The following is an 18,617-nucleotide window of genomic DNA, read 5'->3' as shown; positions in this document are numbered from 1 at the left end:
ACTGGTCCATCTGCTCTGTCCGATGGTGTCACTTGTCCCAAGGTCCTTTCTGGCCAAAGGATCCTTTTTGGCCTGGACCCCACATTCCCAGGGCTCCTATCTGGTCTGGAATCTCTCCTGGCCTGGGGCTATCGCTGTTCCTGGGGGGTCCCATGTGCCCAGGGGCCCCTCTTGTTCTGGGGGTCCCTCTTAGCTCAGGGCTCTGTCTGAGTCTGGGGTTCCCTCTAGCCTGGGGCTCTGGCTGTGCCCTGGGGTCTCCTCTGGTCTGGGGGTTCCTTTTGGCCCAGGACTCCGGCTGCGCCTGGGGGGTCTTCCTTGGCCCGGGGTGCCAGTTGTGGATACGATTCCATCCGGCCCGGGGTCCCACGTGCCTGGGCGTCCCTCTTGGTCTGGGGATCCTGCGTGCCCCGGATCCCGAGAACCCGGGGGTCTCTGCCGGTCCGGGATTCCCTCGCGGTGCGGAGCGGAGCGGTGGCGGTGCTGACGGAGCTGGCGGCGGCCCCGGCATCCCGCGGTCCGGGGGCGGCCCCGGCGAGCGCAACGCGGCGCGACCACCCCCGCAGCCGCCGGCAGCGCGGGAGGCAGGGAAGGAGGCAGGCAAGGAGGCAGGCAAGGAGGCAGGCAAGGAGGGCCGCGGCTCCGCTCGGCTCGGCGCGGCTCCGCTCGGCGCTGACGGTCCCCGGTGCCGCCGCCGTCACTCGCCCCGCCCGTCCGCGGCTCCGCGCGGCGGGTGCGGGACGCGGCGCTCACCGGCACAGCCGGGGGGATCAGCGGGGCCGGGCCGCGGGATGAGCGCCCGGCAGCTCCCCGGGGGCAGCGGGGGCCGCTGATGCTGCGGGGGCCGCGGGGTCTGCGGGGACCGCGGGGTCTGCGGGGGCGGCGGGGGCGGCTCGGCGCGGCCCCGCCCGCGGCGGGGGCCATGTGAGCGCGGTGCCGGCAGGATGCAGAAGGGGATGCGGCTCAATGACGGGCACGTCGCCCACCTGGGGCTGCTGGCGAAGAAGGACGGGGCCCGGCGCGGGTACCTGAGCAAGCGGAGCGCCGATAACACGAAATGGCACACCAAGTGGTTCGCGCTGCTCCAGAACATGCTCTTCTACTTCGAGACCGACTCCAGCTCCCGGCCCTCGGGGCTCTACCTGCTCGAGGGCTGCGTCTGCGACCGCGCACCCTCTCCCAAGCCCCCCCTCTCGGCCAAGGACTCTCTGGAGAAGCAGGTGGGACGATACGGGGGGCCCAGCGGAGGGGAAGGGGGGGATGCCCCGCGGTGGTCTAGGCCTCGCATCGCCGGGGCTTCTGTCACCCGGGACCTGCCCCAGGCGTGACCGGGGCGGGGGGTGAGGATGAGGCCGGTCAGTGCTGGGGAGGGGGGATGCTCCTGGGGGCTGCAGTGCCAGGGCAGCGGGTGGGTTCATTGTGGGGGTGTTGGGCTCTGTCGGGAGCACCCCTACATCCCTTCCCATCCACCCCCAGCTCTTGGCTAATTAATTGCCGGTAATTAGCGCGGGGCTGCGGCGCAGGGCGCCCTCTGGCGGCCGGTCCTGGCGCTACAGAGCCCCGCGACCCCCGCGAGTCCGCGGCGTGACCCCCCTGCCCGGCGAGGTTTGGGGCGGGGGGACCTCGGGGGCTCCCGTTGGGCAACTCCGACCACGTCGCGGTTCAGCCACTCGGCTTCACTGTTTCGTGCTGCCCATGTGCCCCCCGTGGTTTGTAAGGGGCTGAGATACAGCTCCCCCTCGGCCCCGCGGGGTGGATAGGCTGGCGAAGGATGTGCGGTGCTCAGCGCGGGGGGTCGCAGGGCCTTCTTTTTAGGCAGATTTCGCCCTGTTCCTGCTCCCCACATGAGCAGTTTGTGCCTCTATCCCTTTCCTGGGCAAGGGGAGAAGTCGAGTGGAGTCCCCCAGGCCCCCCATGCCCCCGTGCTGGCGCTGCTCTGCAGTGCCCTTTGCCAATGCTGATGTCTGCGGGTGATCAGCACGGAAACACCGAAGCCTTCGCGAGGCCCTGGGAGAATCTAAATCCCTCCCCCGGCTCCAAGGCTGCCGGGGACCCAGCCATGGAGAGTACAGCCCCCAACGGGCCCCGAGGTGGGTTTCTCCCCCCTCCAGCTGTGCCTTTCTCAGGTGGGCAGAGCGTCCTGGAGCAGCGTGGTGTGGGTGCTGGCAGCCCCCATCGTGTTTGTCAGGGCTGTTTGCTGGAGCTGGAATGTGCCGGAGCAGCCAGGAGGGATGGGATGGGATGGGATGGGATGGGATGGGATGGGATGGGATGGGATGGGATGGAGCCAGATGTGGGTAGAAGGGCTGGCTTCCAGCCTGGGGGGCAAATCCCCATCCATTGCTTCCAGAACTACCTCCAGTCTCGTTAGCAGACAGGAGCCAGCTGGATTCACCTCCTGACCGTGGTGTGTGGAGCGTGGCTGTGCACCCCATGGGTGCCCGTGGCACAGTGGCAGTGGGAGCCCTTCTCTGGGAGCAGCCAGAGGGTCGTGGCACTGCCAGCCCAGGCTGGGCACGTGCAGGAGGCACCGTGTGGTTTTGGGTCCAGCTCTGCAGGTCTTGCATAATTCCTGCCTAAGCAGGCTCGGGAGAGGCAGTAGGAGCACTGCTGGCAGACTGAGGGAGGGGGCCCGTGGGCACCCATCGGGCACCCTGGGGCACAGGTCAGCCTGTGAGGAAATCAGCCCCTTAATTCTGGCTCTTCCTGGCACTTGGAAAGCCCTGCACGAGAGCCAGGCACCACTGCTCCCTGGCACATTCCCTCTCTCCTGGCTGGGAGCACGGGAATGTTTCCTTTCCTCGCAGCCCAGCACGTGCAGCGGAGCAGCCCTGACGTGTGGCGTCTGGGGGGCTGTGAGGGGGGTCTGTGGCTGCAAGGGGGTCACTCTGCTGTGGCTGTCACTGCTGTCCCTTCAGTAACAGATGTTGTGGGTTGCTGCTTTGGCATCCATCAAGTTTGCCAGCCAGGTTGCAACTGAGCTTCCTGACCAGGTTGGAATCAAGCTCGGAATCAGGGCTTTGGCTGCTTGTGTTTGTGCAGGAGGAATTTTCCACAATGCAAACACCGTGGGGAGGATATGACATCCCCTTTCCAGTTCAGAATGCACTTGGAGGGTTGATCCTTGCTCTAAATGAGGGGCTGCTGTCACAGGGAGCTCCTGCCATGCCAAATATTTCCCCGGCCGCTGCTCCACGCAGATTTGCCGTGGTTTGGCACCTGGCTCGTAATTCTGGGTAATTCCGTAGGCCAAATGGGACTGGAAGCGCGGGAGCGCTGGATGCCCGCTGCTCTGCAAGCTAATTAATGGCCCAGGGATGAGATAAGCAGTGAATATTGATGGTGCAGGTCTGCAGCCCGGCCGGGCGGGAGGAGCGGGTGGTACGCGGGGCCGGCCGCGCTCCAGGAAAGGTCCACGTTCCCCACGCCAGGGAAGGCCTCGGCTCCCACCTCACCTGGTACCCAGCTGTGCCCAGCACCCCATGCAGGGAGGGTGCCGAGGAAATCGCTGGCATTGCCCGTGATCCCCGTTAATTGTGTTTTGAGGGTGTGTGTCTCTCTGGGCAGTTCCAGCTGGAGCTCTGAGGACAGTGTTCCCTGCAGCAGAGGAGCTCCAGGTCTGGATTCCTTCCTTGCTGGAGTAGAGCCTGAAAGGTTCCAAATTCACTGCAAAGGAGAAATTTTAAGGGGTGGGGCTTTCAAAGTGCACATAATTTGCTTTGGGGGGATTTTTTCCATGGAACACGGTGAATGTTAGCATGGGTGCATGCGAGAATAGGGCAGCAAAGACATGTGGAAAACTGGAACAGCAAAGAGGGATTTGCTGCCTCTGGAAACTTAGTTTACTGCTTTTGCTACATTTTTCCACACATGAATTTTCCTTCCAGCCAGTTGGATGTGGAAGATATTTTATTGCCGGGTGAGGCCAGGCTGTGGCCAGGGAAGGGTCTGTGGGGTTGGGAGTCTGGGATCCGGCTGCTTGGGGCGGTGATGCCAGTGGTGCTGGGCTGAGCCAGGGGGGTGACCCCCCCTTTGACCCTGCTGTGCTGTCTCAGCTGTGCCACCCCTCAGCTCTGCTGTCCTCGACTCTCGAGGGTGACGATGCTGGGACGTTCTTTCGTGTGGCCACTGCTCCCCTCCACGTCCATGCGCATGCAGAGGGGGTGGGCGGAATGTGGGGTGCCCCAGGAGACAGGGGGCACAGCCAAGGGGAGATCCTGGAGAGGAGCTGAGCAGGTGTGAGGTCCAGAGGTGATCTGACCCCAGCCTTGAGGACCGGGAAGGCCCCGGCACTGGGGGAGGACTCTCCATCGTGTGCCAGTTGGGCAGCTGGAATCACTGCTGGGTTTGCTCCGTGGATCCAGCCTGGAATTCGATTTAGAGCCACAGAATCATGAAGGCTGGAAAAGCCCTCTGAGATTATTGAGTCCAACTGTTCCCCAAGCACTGCCAAGGCCTCCACTAACCAGGGCCCCAAGTGCCACATCTCCATAACTTTTGAAGACTTCCAGGGATGAGGACTCCACACCACTGTCCTGGGCAGCTGTGCTGGTTTCCAGGCCCATATCCCAGTGCTGCTCATTGTTCCTAAGCAGGAGCCCTCAGCCAGAGCCAGCGTGGTGCTGAGTCAGGCAATGGCCCCTGGAGCTCTGAGCTTCCCTTCCCCCAGGCCAAGGCTGCTCCTGAGCACACATGGCCCAGGATGGCCATTTCCTGCCCCATCTCCAGCTGTGCTTTCCAGGGATGGGGCCATGGTTATGTCTGTGCTGCCAGGGGCAGGCAGGACTCAGGGAAGTGTTTTGCATCACAATGCAAAGCCAAGGTGAGCGTGAATGGGGTGTGTTTGTGTGGCCGTGGTTCCCGTGGGATGGCAGAAGACTTGGGGACACGATTCCCACGGGCACATCCTGGATAAAGTTTGTCTCCCATCCTTTGGCAGTGTGTCCAAACCCAGTCCTACTGATTTTCCTGTGGAGCCAAGGAGAGCATGGGAGAGCCATGGCTCTTCCCAGCACCAGCAGCACACGGAGCATCGAGGGCACCCCGTCCCATGGTCCCCATCCCCGAGACACTGGGAGTGCTGGGGGGGAGTAGAGATAGGGAAATTTGGGAGTCTTGGGGATCTGCAGTATCCCCTGCCAGCCCAGCATCTCCAGCTGTCCCAGAGCCAAGCTCCAGGCCCTGCTGATGGAGCTGTTCCTGCAGTGGGGGAGCTCAGTCAGCTCTCTGGGGGCGCATCAGTGGGACCACGGGATCCAGCCGTGCCCAGCCCTGAACGGGGGTTCATCTGGTTACCCCCAAAAAGGAGCATCAGCCACCTGGGGCAGGGGGAATTCTTCTACCTGAATGTAATTCTGTGCAATCTGATTTTTTTTTGGACTATAAATCATAATTTGTGGAACTAAGCCTGAACTGTTCGGCAGCTTTGGGAAAATGTTGGTTTTTTAATTAATTACTGTAGCAAGCAATGCCATGTGGGGATTTTTGAGTGTGTGGGGGGGTGTGTACTCATGTTGTTGGTTCTGGTGTTTCCTGCATGCCTGCCTGCAAGATCACTGGTTAAATTCAGGGAAAAATTGATTTATTTGAATTTTTCTACAAATATTTCTGCCCATGACTCCAGAGCCTGCTCCACACAGGTGATGCTTGCCTCTGGCACCCATTTATGAGCATCCTGATAGCCCATCCCAAAGCAAAGGAGGGAAATTGCAGCCTCTGAGATATTTTTTCTTACTGTCAGCACGGAAATGAGCTGCTGGAGCACCCGACTCCGAAGTCCTGTTTTCCCAAAGCACATGGTATGTAGGTCAGGGATGTTAAGAGCTGCCATAGCTGGCTGTGGATTTGTAGACTCATCCATCCAGAGCAGGAAAATTCTCCTCCCTTTGCCCTTTGTGTCAGCTGGAATAACCATCAGCTTCACGAACAGGCGGACGTGGATCTACCCGCTCTGGGAGGATGGAGGGTAGGCGCTTCCAGAGGGATGGGGGGGGGGCATTTCTCTTCCAGGGGGATGATGAGGAGCATTCCTGTGGGGTGGAAAGAATCCTGTGATGGCACAACAAAGCAAGTAAAGGGTGACAGTCATTGCTTTGGTGTTGCTGGGGGGTTCCCTTGTGGTCCCCCCACTATCACATGTGTAGTCACCAATGTGGGGAATGCAAGGAGAGCAACTCCTGAGAATAACATCCTGAGGGGTCTGGCAAGTTGTTCAGGCAGAATAATGCCCTGCTCCAAATTTAAAAGAATTCTGGGAATAGGTTGGCTTTCTATTTTGGAAATAATGCATCATTTTAAAGCTTATTTGGGTTTATTTCTGAGTCTTTCACATATCAGGGGCCTTGGTAATAAGCCCCCATTGCAGCAGGGAGGGCTGGGGGGGGAGCTGGGGGATGGTCACAGGGCTGTGGGTAGCCCGGGGGGAGCTGGGGGATGGTCACAGGGCTGTGGGTAGCCCGGAGGCAGTGGGGGAGGGTAGCCTGGAGGGGTCCTGGGTCTGTGGGTGCCCCTGGAGTTCTTTAACATTTCTTTTGGTGACCTGGAATTCTCCTGTATCATTATTTTGGGCAGAATTGCTGTGTCTCCCAGGGCTTCTTGAAGGAAATGCCCGGGGTTTGGGTATCTGGGCATCCCACAGTGCTGAGCATCCCACAGCTCCGGGGTTCAGAGGGATGTGCCTCCCGCAGTGGGGGCTCAGAAGGCACCACGGGAACAGGGAGGCTGGAAAACACCCTGTAAATGAGGGATTTCCTCAAGGAATCACATCTGCTTATTTTAGCAGGAGCAGAGGGAGAGGGCTGGGGTGAGGGGGGTTCAGCCCTAGGGCTGTGAGTTGATGAGGTCTGAAATGAGCGAGAAATGGGTGTGAGGAGAAGCAAAGGGATGCTGTAGGTAACTTGTGCCCCGCCCTGGGCAGCACAGGGACACTGTGCTGGGGCCATGCTGAACCCACGGGCTCATCCCGATGCTCCCAGAGCTCTGCCTGGTGCTGTGAGGGGCTGTTCTTGTGCTGGTCCTGTATGTGGGTTGGTTCTGCCCCTGGAGCTGGTCCCGTGCTGGTCCTGTCCGTGGGGCTGGTCCTGTCCGTGGGGCTAGTCCTGTCCGTGGGGCTGGTCCTGTCCATGGGGCTGGTCCTGTCTGTGGTCCTGGTCCTGTCTGTGGTCCTGTCTGTGGGGCTGGTCCTGTCTGTGGGGCTGGTCCTGTCCGTGGGGCTGGTCCTGTCCGTGGGGCTGGTCCTGGCCCCAGTCCCTGCCTGGTGAGTGCAGCAGGAAGTGCTCTCGGGCTGTGGGGTGCGATGTGTCACTGTGATGGCAGAGAGGGATCGTCGTTTGGGCGTAGATAAAAGGTGGTGGGAGTTTTATTATTCAAATATAAAATAACTTCCTCCTTCCCAGCGCGCTGCACTTCCTGGTAACTGTGTGGGGATGAACCAGAGCAGCACGAGGAGCGTGTGCTGGAGGGAGCCAGCTTTGGGTCTCTGGTGGAGCAGAGCTGGGTACTGAGGGGTCCTGGCTGCAGCCCCGTGGGGGTGGGAGACCTTCACCCCTCCTCATCCAGCTCTGCTGCCAACAGCACTGAAACTGCCTTTGGGAGAACCTTCCTGAGTTTTCGGGTTTAAATTGGATGAACCAGGAACTATCTGAGCAAACCTTTGGGGGGGGCAGGGTGGTCACCTGTGCAGGGTCCCTCCCCACATCCCTGTCCCCACTCCCTGTCCTGATCCATGCCCTGGGCTCTGCACCCCTTATTTTAACCTCTGACAAGCCCCGAATCTGATGCTTTCCCGGGGCACCAGGGAAGGTCAGGCTGCTCTAACCTGGTGAGGTGTTTGGTCCTGCTTGTGGGTGCACAGCTCTGAGTGGGGCACTCGCCCATGGGAGCACAAACAGGTGCTGTGTCATCCCCGTGGGACCTTGGGAGCTCACGTGGATGCTGCATCATCCACATGCAGCACCTGGGAAGGGCAGCCCAGGGCTTGCCATCCCATCCCCTCTAGCCAGGCAGAGACCAGTTCTGGGGACTCCCTGTGTTCCTGGTCCTCTGGGGACTCGGCTGAGCACCAGCTGTTGGTGTTGGTGAAGCAGGTGTGGGGAATGTGCGCTCTGTGGTGTTGGGGTGGTTTTTCCCCACAGCACCAGGAGCTGCCAGGGGTGTTGGAGTGGAGAAGGGGCTCCCCCACACCTTGTTGTGTAAGTGGGGCATTTCCAGCCTTGCCAACCTGGTGAGCTCTTCTCGATGCACTTACAAGTGGAGGGATGTGAGATGGGTGTAAAAGCAAGGCACGGGATCACACTGTGCAGAGACGACAGATTCTGGTTCATTTTCCCTCAATTGTCAGTAAAAGCCTTTGGGGGTGGGAGGGAGAGGAAAAGGGGTGAAAAGCAAAGGGCTGTGGAGCTGCTGCAGCTCTGGGGGTGTCCCACAGGCAGACACAGAGCTCTGGGCAGCCAGGGCACAGTGGGTTGGGGAAGGAGTGGGTGATGGACGATGGTGTATTACATTGGGATGGGCGATGGATGATGGTGTTTTACCATGGGAATGGCTCCATAAGGAGAAAGCTTGTCCACAGAATCGGCAATAAAAGATCTTGCACCTAAAGAATCCTGGGCAGAAGGGAAGGAACTGCATCTTCAGTGGGTCCCTGCAACAACCAGTTGCCCCCCAAAGGCGAAAGCGGTTTCTGAAGGAGGGCTCTGCTGTGCCCCTGGGAAGCACAGGGTGCCAGCTGCCCTCTCTTCCTCTGCAGGACCCAGGAGGGCTGGGTGAGCTCTGAGGGTGCTTCTCAGGCTGTCATCCTGAGATGTGATCCCTGGGTGGGCATGGTGCTGGGGGGTGCTGCCTGTGCCGGCACAGACTGGGAGCAGCAACTGGCAGTGCCTCGGCTCCCCTTGGCTCCCCAGCGTCCCAGGCTCACCCAGAGCCTCCTGTGCCCATCTGGAGGCCCTTGTCCCCAACACCTATGGCCCTGATGAGGGATGGGAAGGGAAGGGCACTGTGGCACACATCAGTGTTTCCATGGCACAGGAGGGTCTGTGGCTGCAGACGGCTGCCCATGTCCCGGGGGGCAGGGGCGATGCCAGGCTGCTGCACCTCGGGCTTGGGGTGTTTTTTTCCAAGATAGCTGTGAATGCAGGTCCTTCATTAAACCAAAGAGGAGCAGATGATGTCAGGATGAGCTCGTTCCAGTGGGTTTGGTTTAGCCCAGTTATTCCGAGCAGTATCCGGCACTGCAGCGTGGTACCCGTTTCCTTGGAGACTGCAGGGAAGCAGAGGAGCAGCACAGACCCGGCGGCGGCACCGCACACAATTAGCACAAACACTGCAAATGTCAAGGGAGGATAAAAATAGCCCCGCTCCGCGGCCACCACCCCCACCGGAGCCCCCGGGCTGGGCGTGGCACGAGGGACCCGGCTCTGCTCCGCGTCACCCCTGGGCGCCAGCGGGAATCGGGCGTGTGCTCAGGGGGCTCGCTGTCTGAGGGGGCAGGGACACAGGCAGGGGTCAAGGAATCGTTGAGGTTGGAAAAGACCTCCAAGAACACTGAGTCCAACCATCAACCTACAGATGCAGGCAGGGATGCAGGCAAGCGTTATAGAATCGTAGGATCATTAAGAAAAAGGTTGGAAAAGTCCTCTAAGACCCTCAAGTCCAACCACTAACATATGGATGCAGGCAGGAATCATGGAATCATCAGGGCTGGAAGAGACCTCTCAGATCATAGAGTCTGAGGGTTAACCTATGGATGCAGGCAGGGATGCAGGTCCAGCTCAGCATCCTTGCTCCTCTGCCCCGTTCCTCAGGTGAGAGTGTCCCCAGGGTGGTTGCTGCAGGCTCAGGACTGCAGCCCCCTGCACTTGGGTGGGTTTGGTGGGTTTAGATTTCCCTGAAGCTGGATCTTTGCCCCATGGGATTTGCCCTTGGAGCGTTTCCCAGCCCTGTCCTCAGTGGGGGCTGTGCTGGGGGCAGCACCTCTTGGCTGTGCTCCTGCTATTTCCAAATGTGGTTTATTTTAATGAACCAGCCTGTGGTGGGTCAGGAAGCACTTTCTGCTGGCCCTGTGTGTGGTGTAACTGTAACCCCTGTGCCTGCCCCCCCAGCACTACTTCACCGTGAACTTCAACCATGAGAACCAGAAGACCCTGGAGCTGAGGACCGAGGATGCCAAGGACTGCGACGAGTGGGTGGCAGCCATAGCTCATGCCAGGTATGTCCCTGTGCCCTGCGTGGTGGGGATGAGGGGGCTGAGGGCGGGATGCCACTGAGCTGGGCACTGCCCGTGGGCACAGCAGAACACTTTTGTCCCCCAGCCCTGTGTTGGGGACCCTCATGGCAAGCAGGGGGCTGTGTTCAGCTGTTCCCCCATCCCAACCCCAGTCCCATGCCACTGGTGCTGCCTGTCCCAGCCTGATTCCGAGCCCATCTGGAAGGGATTCACCCAGCATAGCAAACTGGCCAGGCGAGGGTTTGTTCAGGCTCCTGTCTGTGCTGTGGGAGCGCTGGCACAGCCCTCCTGTCATGGAGAGGGGTCAGGAGCCAGCACAGTGCAGGTGCCTCTAAGGGGAATGAGGGTGCTGGGCTGGCAGCGAGGTGTGGGATCAGGTGGGAGCTGTGAGCAGGGAACGGGAGAAATACCGTCCTTTGCAGCCCCCGACAAAACCAGGACTCTGTAGGAGCTTGAGGCACTTGTGTCCTTCTCCATAAACTCTCGGGATGCACTGGGTGACAGAGGTTTGGCCATGGGTGTTTGGGGATTTTTTTGTCTCGTACAATTTCAGTGAGCTTTGTGTTGACCTGCCTGTTTGCCCCTCGTGGGGAGCTCGTGTGCTCCCCAAAGCAGTCCTTTCTGAGCAGCAGCATTCCCAGCTGCAGGAAGTGCCCCCTGGTTCCTTCCCTTGGCGGTTCCCTGATCCAGAGGGAAGGGGCCAGAGCAGCACGTGGGTGACTGGGAAGGAGGAGCCCTTGCCAAACTGCAGCCCCCAATGCTGGGGTCACGTCCCGGGGCCGCGGGTGGCGGTGGATCCACGGGGCCGAGATGCTCACGGCCGTGTCTGCCACAGCTACAGGAACCTGGCGACGGAGCACGAGGCGCTGATGCAGAAGTACCTCCATCTCCTGCAGATCGTGGAGACAGAGAAGACCGTTGCCAAGCAACTCCGGCAGCAGATCGAGGACGGGGAGATCGAGATCGAGCGCCTCAAGGCCGAGGTGAAGCACCCGACGTGGCCCCGGGGATGCGCTGACGCTCCTGGGGTGCCCCGTGGGTGGGCAGGTGACATCCCTGTGTGGGCAGCACAGGGGGTGTCGTGGCTGGAGTGGTTCTTCCCCACACTTTGAACCGGGGATCAAATCATCAGCTTCTACTTCAGTGTGCAAATTTTGCTCACTCATTTAAAAAAAAAAAACCCAACAAACAAACCAAAATAAAACTGTGGCACGAGCAAACTCCTTCCATGGGCCCTTCTGTCCCATGAGAATGGCTTTGGTGACCACAAACCCTTCAGTGCAGGGAATGTGCAGGGGGTCTTGGGGACTCAGAGTTCCTTGGGAGAGCACACAGAGAGAAAAAAGCTCTAAAAGCTCCTCTAAAATCTGATCCCATATAATGAAATTGAGTGAAACGTATGGAGCTGTGTAGGAGCTGGATCAATGACTGTGAGCCCATGGCCACCACTTCCAGCATGTTCCTGCTTTTTCCAAACAGTCCAGACAGCAAAACACCTTTGTTCCTCCTTTCTCTCCAAAATGGGACTTTTTCTCCCCAGGAAAATCATCTTTCCAAGTTGTTTTCTTGCTTCTTTTCTATAAAATCAAAATTCAGATCACATTTTCCCAGTTTCCCACGTTCTGGATGGCACATGTGCTGCTTTCTTGCCTTTTCCTGTCACTTTCCAAGCGGTTTTGGCCGTGGGGGCCGGGACACGCGACGAGCAGAGGAGGGAGAGAAAGTACAGGGAGAAGGAGTGAAAGCAAAATGCTGGGAGCTGATGGCTCTGATCCCAGGAGGGCGGGAAGCACGGCTGGGGGGGCTGCTCCCCGCCTGCACATCTTGGGGTGCAAATGCTTGAGACTCTTCTGCCATTTTCTCTCCCAGTCATGTTTGCTGACTGGCTGTGAAGGCTCTTTCAGCAAACAGGGGTGGAGTTTGGGTTGGGCAGCCAGCAGCATTTCCAGGTCCCGGTCCCAGGGGTGTGTTTGGGGTGCTGGAGATGCTGAGGAGTCAGTGGTGCCCTGAGAGCTCTGCCAGGTTTCTTCATCTGCTTCATCCACTTCAGTCGAGTCCCCATCGCTGGAGGGATTTAAAAACTGTGTGGATGTGGCACTTAGGGACGTGGGTTAGTGGTGGCCTTGGCAGTGCTGGGGAAGGGTTGGACTCGATGATCTCAGGGGGCTTTTCCATCCTAAAGGATTCTGTGATTCCGTGATTCTGTGAGTTTGGGATTCCCATTGGGGCAGAACCAGCAGGCTGTGTCGCTGTGCCTGTCTCTGAGGCAGAGGCTCGTGCTGTCCCCCAGCAGGGCGGCAGCCTGGTGTGTCCTTGGCAGCCTGGCATGTCCTTGGCAGCCTGGCGTGTCCTTGGCCCCCAGGCCGTGCTCACCCCTGTGCCCACAGATCGCCTCCCTGCTCAAGGACCACGAGCGCATCCAGGCCAGCCAGACCAGCGCGCCCAGTGACGATGACAGCGACATCAAGAAGATCAAGAAGGTGGGTGGTGGTGAGGGTTGGCACTCGGGGGGTCCCAGCAGGCACAGCAGACGTGCTCTGGGGGGGCTGGCGGGGGTGTCTGAGCAGGTCCCTCTGCCAACAGGGTTTTTTAGGAGGAAAATGTGTTCTGCCCCACTGGGAGCCCTGCTGTTGGTGGGGCACTCCTGGTGTTCTCTGCATGCACGAGGCGTTTCTTCTCCTGCTGGCTCCTGCACCACCTCTGACATCTCCTCCTCCCGTGGTCGTGGTCACGGTCACAGCTTTTATTTTGCAAAGGCAAAGCCATCACCCCATCAGCACTCCCATAGGGAGCGATGGACTGACCCAGGCACCTGCTGTCCCATGCAGGGATTGAGGGTTGAACTCCGTGCCTGGGGCAGAGGCACCTGCTGCACGTGGGGCCTGGAGTGCTGGGCACGGAGCGGCACGTGCTGTGGGTGCCCAGTTACGTGAGGAAGGGTCAGAACATTTCCTGGGTGCATCTCTGCATGTGTGGGTGCCCAGACATGTGCTGGCTCTGGGGGGGGGGTTGGTGCCCCAATTCACTGGGCAGCTGGGGGTTCTGGGTAGGGCTGAGCACCTGGCAGGACAGTGCCTGGCACAGTGGCTGTGCCTGGGAGGTCAGGAATTAAATGGGATCTTTGCTTCTTGTGGGAGTCCTGCATCCATCCCTGGAAAGGGGAGCAGGGAAAAGGGGACACTGTGCCCAGGTTGCTCCAAGCCCTGTCCAACCTGGCCTTGGAGACTTCCAGGGATGGGGCAGCCACAGCTTCTCTGGGCAACCTGTGCCAGGGATTTAAATGAGTGATTGTTGGATTCCCAGCCTGGAGGATTCAGAGAAGCACCAGCAAGAGGCACAAGAACACAGACTTTGGCGCGGAGCCAGGGAACCTCCTGGCTGCCCCGTGCCGAGCGGGGGTCCCTGCCTGGCCCCTCAGCCCTGTCCATAACTCCAGCCACTGCTCCCCTCAGGTGCAGAGCTTCCTGCGGGGCTGGCTGTGCCGGAGGAAGTGGAAAACCATCATCCAGGACTACATCAGGTCCCCACACGCCGACAGCATGCGCAAGAGGAACCAGGTGGTGTTCAGCATGCTGGAGGCTGAGGCTGAGTACGTCCAGCAGCTCCACATCCTGGTCAACAACTTCCTGCGGCCCCTGCGGATGGCTGCCAGCTCCAAGAAGCCGCCCATCACGCACGATGACGTCAGCAGCATTTTCCTCAACAGGTGAGCTCCATCCTGGGCTCCAGGAGCTCTGCGGCTCCTCAGCAGCTCCAGGCACCCACTGCCTTCCCCAGGCACCGGGGCACTTGTGCTGGGTGGTCCCCAGGAGCCTGCAGCTCTGTCTGCAGCCTGTTGTTCAGACCCCTGCAGCCAGCCTGAGGGCAGCCCTGCTCCCCCTGGGCTGGGGATTTTGTCTAAATTCTCCTTATTTGCCCCCTGTTCATCCGTCTGGTTCTCATTTTGGCTCAGTCCTGTCTCGGTTCCTCTTTCAGCGAAACCATCATGTTTTTGCACCAAATCTTTTACCAAGGCCTGAAGGCACGGATCTCCAGCTGGCCCACGCTGGTGCTGGGTGAGTGCCACTGCCTCCTCCTCCTCTTCCTCCTCCTGCAACTCAACAGGCATTTGCCAATCAGCAGTAAAACACATTGCACAGCGTGTTGTTGCTTGGTCATGTTGGTCACAGAGTAAAAAACCCCAGAGCACCGCAATTCCTGCATTCCTGGTTCTGCCAGGTGCTGGGGTGGAAGGCCAGACCCCTCCCAGGGAGGCTGGTGCTGGAGAGCATCTCCGTGTCCCATTAGACCCTCTTGAAACCCAGACTGGGCAGAGCTGGGAGTGACACAAGGAACGGGAGACCTGGGGGGTGCTCTGGGTGGGATCTGGGGGGCTGTGCTGGGGCCTAGGCTGGAGCATCCCACCCAGCTCCCCCTGCTCTGCTCTCAGCCGACCTGTTCGACATCCTGCTGCCCATGCTGAACATCTACCAGGAGTTTGTGCGGAACCACCAGTACAGCCTGCAGATCCTGGCGCACTGCAAGCAGAACCGGGACTTTGACAAGCTGCTCAAGCACTACGAGGCCAAGCCTGACTGCGAGGAGAGGACCCTGGAGACTTTCCTCACCTACCCCATGTTCCAGGTGACTGCTGGGGCCGGGATCTCCCCGGGGGGATACCCAGGGGAATAGGATGGACAGTGCAAACCCCATCGCGTGGTGGAGAGACAAAGCCTGGGTGAAGATGCCCTGGGGATGGACCCTGGTGGTCCCACATTTCTCCTGGGCTATCACTGGGCCTGTTGGTGCTGTGGAAGGATGCTGTGTGAAGCTGCTCCCTGGTTGCCCCACACCTCTGGGACGGGGACAGGGGAGAGCAGGGTCCTGGGCACAGCCCCATGCCATTCCCTTCTTCATTCAGCTTTGGCACAAGGAGCTTTGAAGCTTTAACCTCCTAGATCAGAGTGTCCATGGTGTCCTCAGTGGCACTGGGAGCAGTCCAGGGTGGGCACCTGAGCCCCTGCTGACCCCCCGCTCTGCCCCTTGTGCCGCAGATCCCCAGGTACATCCTGACCCTGCATGAGCTGCTGGCTCACACACCCCACGAGCACGTGGAGAGGAACAGCCTGGATTATGCCAAGTCCAAGCTGGAAGAGCTGTCCAGGTGAGAGCTGTCCCCTGCCCTCCTGCCCCAATCCAGCCCTGGGGCAGCTGGGATGGGTCCTGCCTGCTTCTGGACAGGGGCTGCCTTTTCCAGGCTCCTGCAGGATGATGTGAGGGGTTTGGAGGGCTGGGATGTCCCCAAGGGTCTAGTTCTGTCCTCTCTCCAGGGCTGGTGGGACTGGTGGGGTTGCCCTGCAGGAAGGCACTGAGCACCTCTGGGATCTCCACAGGAGCACTTGAGTCGTAATTCCCCATCTTTGATCCTCTCCTTCCCCAGCCCACGGACCGGAGTGTTCTGGGTGTTGGTGCCAAACTCATCAGCTCCCTTCAAGTCCTGTAAACAGTTTCCATCCCTTTTCCTGCTCTTCAAGGAGCAGGGATATTGGAGGGGCCTGCTGATGGCGGGGAGGGGGGGGGGTCTGTCTGCTCTAAATCTGAATTTGGGGATTTCCAAGCACTCCAATTTCAATATTTATCAGCCTGGAGGCACGGTCTGGGCGGATGTGCAGGTTACCTCTGGAGCTCCCAGCCCTGTCTGGGTGGATACTCCCATAATTCCCTTGATACGTTTTTAGTTTTGGTCTTACCTGGTGCAGCCCCACCAAGTGACACTTAACTGAGTCCGAAGGGATCCACCGAGAAAACTCGTGCAGATCCTATCCCAGCTCCAATCTGTAGCAATGGATTTGCCCTATATAGAATGGAAGAAGTCCTGTCAAAGATAGACTGATAAAGGAAAAGAAGAAAACAGCTCAAATGTTATAGAAACAGAAGTTTTTAATGTTGTTTAAACAGATCTTAAGATGGCTTTTCTGTATTTTGCAAAGTCACGTTGTCTCCTTCTTTGACACTCCCTGTACAGGACCCTTATGCAGGAATGTCCTGAGTCTTCTCTTTGGCCTTTGTTTCCCCTCTTTCTGTTGGCTATTAACTCTTTACCTGACTGGGTTTTTCTGTAGTACCCTGACCTTGTCATTGGTCCCTTTTGGATCCCCCTGAAAGCCACAGAAACCCCCTCCCCCAATAAACACTCTCGTTCATCCGTTCCTCCACGTGCTCTGAGTCCCCATCTTACGGCCTCGAGGGGCAGTTTGGGAGAGCATACACCTCCAGAGAATGGTTTAACACCCAAGGCCTGAAGGTGCCCCCCTCCAAATCAGCCATCTCTCCCTTCCTCAGGATAATGCACGACGAAGTGAGCGAGACTGAAAATATTCGGAAAAACCTGGCGATAGAGAGGATGATCATCGAGGGCTGCGAGATCCTCCTGGACACCAGCCAGACCTTCGTCAGACAAGGTCAGTGTCAGACCAATGTCCCTCCCCTCTGTGGCAGTGGGAGCCCCACGGCCCCGTCCCTGTCCCTCTCTATGCTCCAGTGGGCCAGGAAATTTAAAAGTGTAGTTCAATTCTGAGTTTTCTCTGCTCTGAAGTGCCTCGCATTCAGGCAGTTTTGGCACTCTCAGGCAGTTCTGGTGCTGCATTTTTCCGCATCAGAAGGTGCATTTTGGCTGTTCCTGATTCCCCTGCCGGGGAAGCTGTGGGACCAGGCTCTCTGTCCTGGCAGAGCACCCCGTGATGTGGGTGCAGGGATGGGCTGGGGGCCGCGCTGGTGCCCACCCAGCTGCTGGGGCCGGTCCCAGCCCCGGTGCTTGGGGGTGTCCCTGCCCCGCAGCGCTGCCGGGGCTGACGGGAGCGTCCCCTGCCAGGGTCCCTCATCCAGGTGCCGATGTCAGAGAAGGGGAAGATCACGCGGGGCCGGCTGGGCTCGCTGTCCCTGCGCAAGGAGGGCGAGCGGCAGTGCTTCCTCTTCTCCAAGCACCTCATCATCTGCACCCGCGGCTCGGGGGGAAAGCTGCACCTCACCAAGGTGAGGGGGCTGGGGGAACCCCGGGAAGGGGCTGCTGGTGCTGCTGCTCCCTGGGCGTGGGGAGGGGGCAGAGGGTACCCGGCTGCGGTCTCAGCTGGCCAGGCTCTTGGTGACACCGGGCTCCAGGGACCACCTTGCCCTCCCCGGGGCTGCTGGGCTGGGAGTGGGGGGCACCCAGACTTACTTCACATGGTCCTTGTCAGAGCTGAGTGACAGGAGAGATGAGAAACTGCAAGATCCTGATAAAAGAATTTCCCCTGATCTGCAGCAGAAACCTTGACAATCTATTCTGTGAGAAACTGGAGTTACAGCCCAGGCTGTCCGTGTCGCTCCCAGCCCCTCTGGCTGCTCCCAGGGCTCCCGTGTTTATTTGGGGAAGTTTGGCAGTTAATTGAGCAAGAATCTTACAGAAATTGCTCGTTACTGGCATTAAATTATCAGTTTGAAGAATTACAGTCCGTGGCAAAGAGCTGATAATTACACCAACAGACTTTGGGAAAATTAAATTTAAAGCTTCTATTAAATAATTTATAAACAAATTAGTTGATCAGTTCGACAAGGAAAACCCAGAGATCCCAGCGGGCAGGGAAAAATGGCTTTTTTCCCCAGTGAAAGCAGGCACTGTGCTGGGCAGGGGCTGTGTGTGCCCACCTCCACCACGGGCTGTGTGTGCCCTGCCAGGGGCATCTACCCGGCCCCATCCCTGGGGTGGGGAGTGAGAATGGGGGAACCGCCACCCTCCTGAACCTCCACTCCTGCCCCTGGGTGGGGGGCTGCTTTCTGGGTCTGGGGGTCCCCCAGTGCCCAGGGGGTCCCACTGCTGAGCCCCCCTCCCGCCCCCCAGAACGGCGTGATCTCCCTCATCGACTGCACGCTGGTGGAGGAGCCCGAGAGCACCGATGAGGACGGTAGGTGACCCTTGGGACGTGCCCAGGGCCTGCTCATCCCCACTGCTGGGTGTGGGGAGGGGGTTTGGGCTTGTGCATCTCCCGGTGGGGGCTGAGCAGACAGACATCACCACAAGTGAGGTCACAACTCCCCCAGGCCCCCCTTTGCTGAGGTCACTGGCACAGCTGGTCCCAGCAGCACAGCTGGTCCCAGCAGCACAGCAGTGTCTCTTGCCATGCACTGTCGGTGATTTTGGGTTTGGCTGGGTGGTCACCCCACGGAGGGGGGGCTGGGGAGGTGGCAGGGGTGCTCCCCCAGCTGGAGGCAGGTGCCATGGGTTGTGACTGGGGATGGTGGCAGTGTGAGCAGCACTGCTGGTGTCCCATCAGGGGTCTGGGGTCCTCCTGGAGGTTCCCACCATCTGTCCACGTGGCATAAACCCAGCTGTGGCAGAGCGGGAGTAAATTCAGATGCCAGTAGTCTCAATGAAGACATGATT

The 18,617-nt window shown here is 59.2% G+C and overlaps 1 protein-coding gene across 4 annotated transcripts in view; it reads left to right on the top strand.

Annotated features, from left to right (window-relative positions):
- Window positions 1–619: 619 nt before the first annotated feature.
- Window positions 620–18,617, top strand: part of RASGRF1 (Ras protein specific guanine nucleotide releasing factor 1) — a 30,547-nt gene continuing 12,549 nt past the window's right edge. For all 4 annotated transcript variants that reach the window (XM_027906503.1, XM_027906502.1, XM_027906500.1 and 1 more), the window contains exons 1-11: window positions 620–1,217; window positions 10,095–10,201; window positions 11,055–11,202; window positions 12,607–12,699; window positions 13,672–13,925; window positions 14,195–14,274; window positions 14,649–14,842; window positions 15,253–15,362; window positions 16,541–16,659; window positions 17,070–17,230; window positions 18,075–18,138. In XM_027906503.1, the coding sequence (XP_027762304.1) occupies window positions 942–1,217; window positions 10,095–10,201; window positions 11,055–11,202; window positions 12,607–12,699; window positions 13,672–13,925; window positions 14,195–14,274; window positions 14,649–14,842; window positions 15,253–15,362; window positions 16,541–16,659; window positions 17,070–17,230; window positions 18,075–18,138 (1,606 nt within the window). In that variant the 5' untranslated portion in view covers window positions 620–941. The remainder of the gene's footprint in view (window positions 1,218–10,094; window positions 10,202–11,054; window positions 11,203–12,606; window positions 12,700–13,671; window positions 13,926–14,194; window positions 14,275–14,648; window positions 14,843–15,252; window positions 15,363–16,540; window positions 16,660–17,069; window positions 17,231–18,074; window positions 18,139–18,617) is intronic.

This window comes from Empidonax traillii, unplaced genomic scaffold (assembly GCF_003031625.1).
Source record: "Empidonax traillii isolate 1590-97213 ecotype Southwest subspecies unplaced genomic scaffold, ASM303162v1 scaffold1309:size139322, whole genome shotgun sequence".
In the NCBI taxonomy this organism is placed as follows: Eukaryota; Metazoa; Chordata; class Aves; order Passeriformes; family Tyrannidae; genus Empidonax; species Empidonax traillii.
This window is presented reverse-complemented; position numbering and strand designations above follow the sequence as displayed.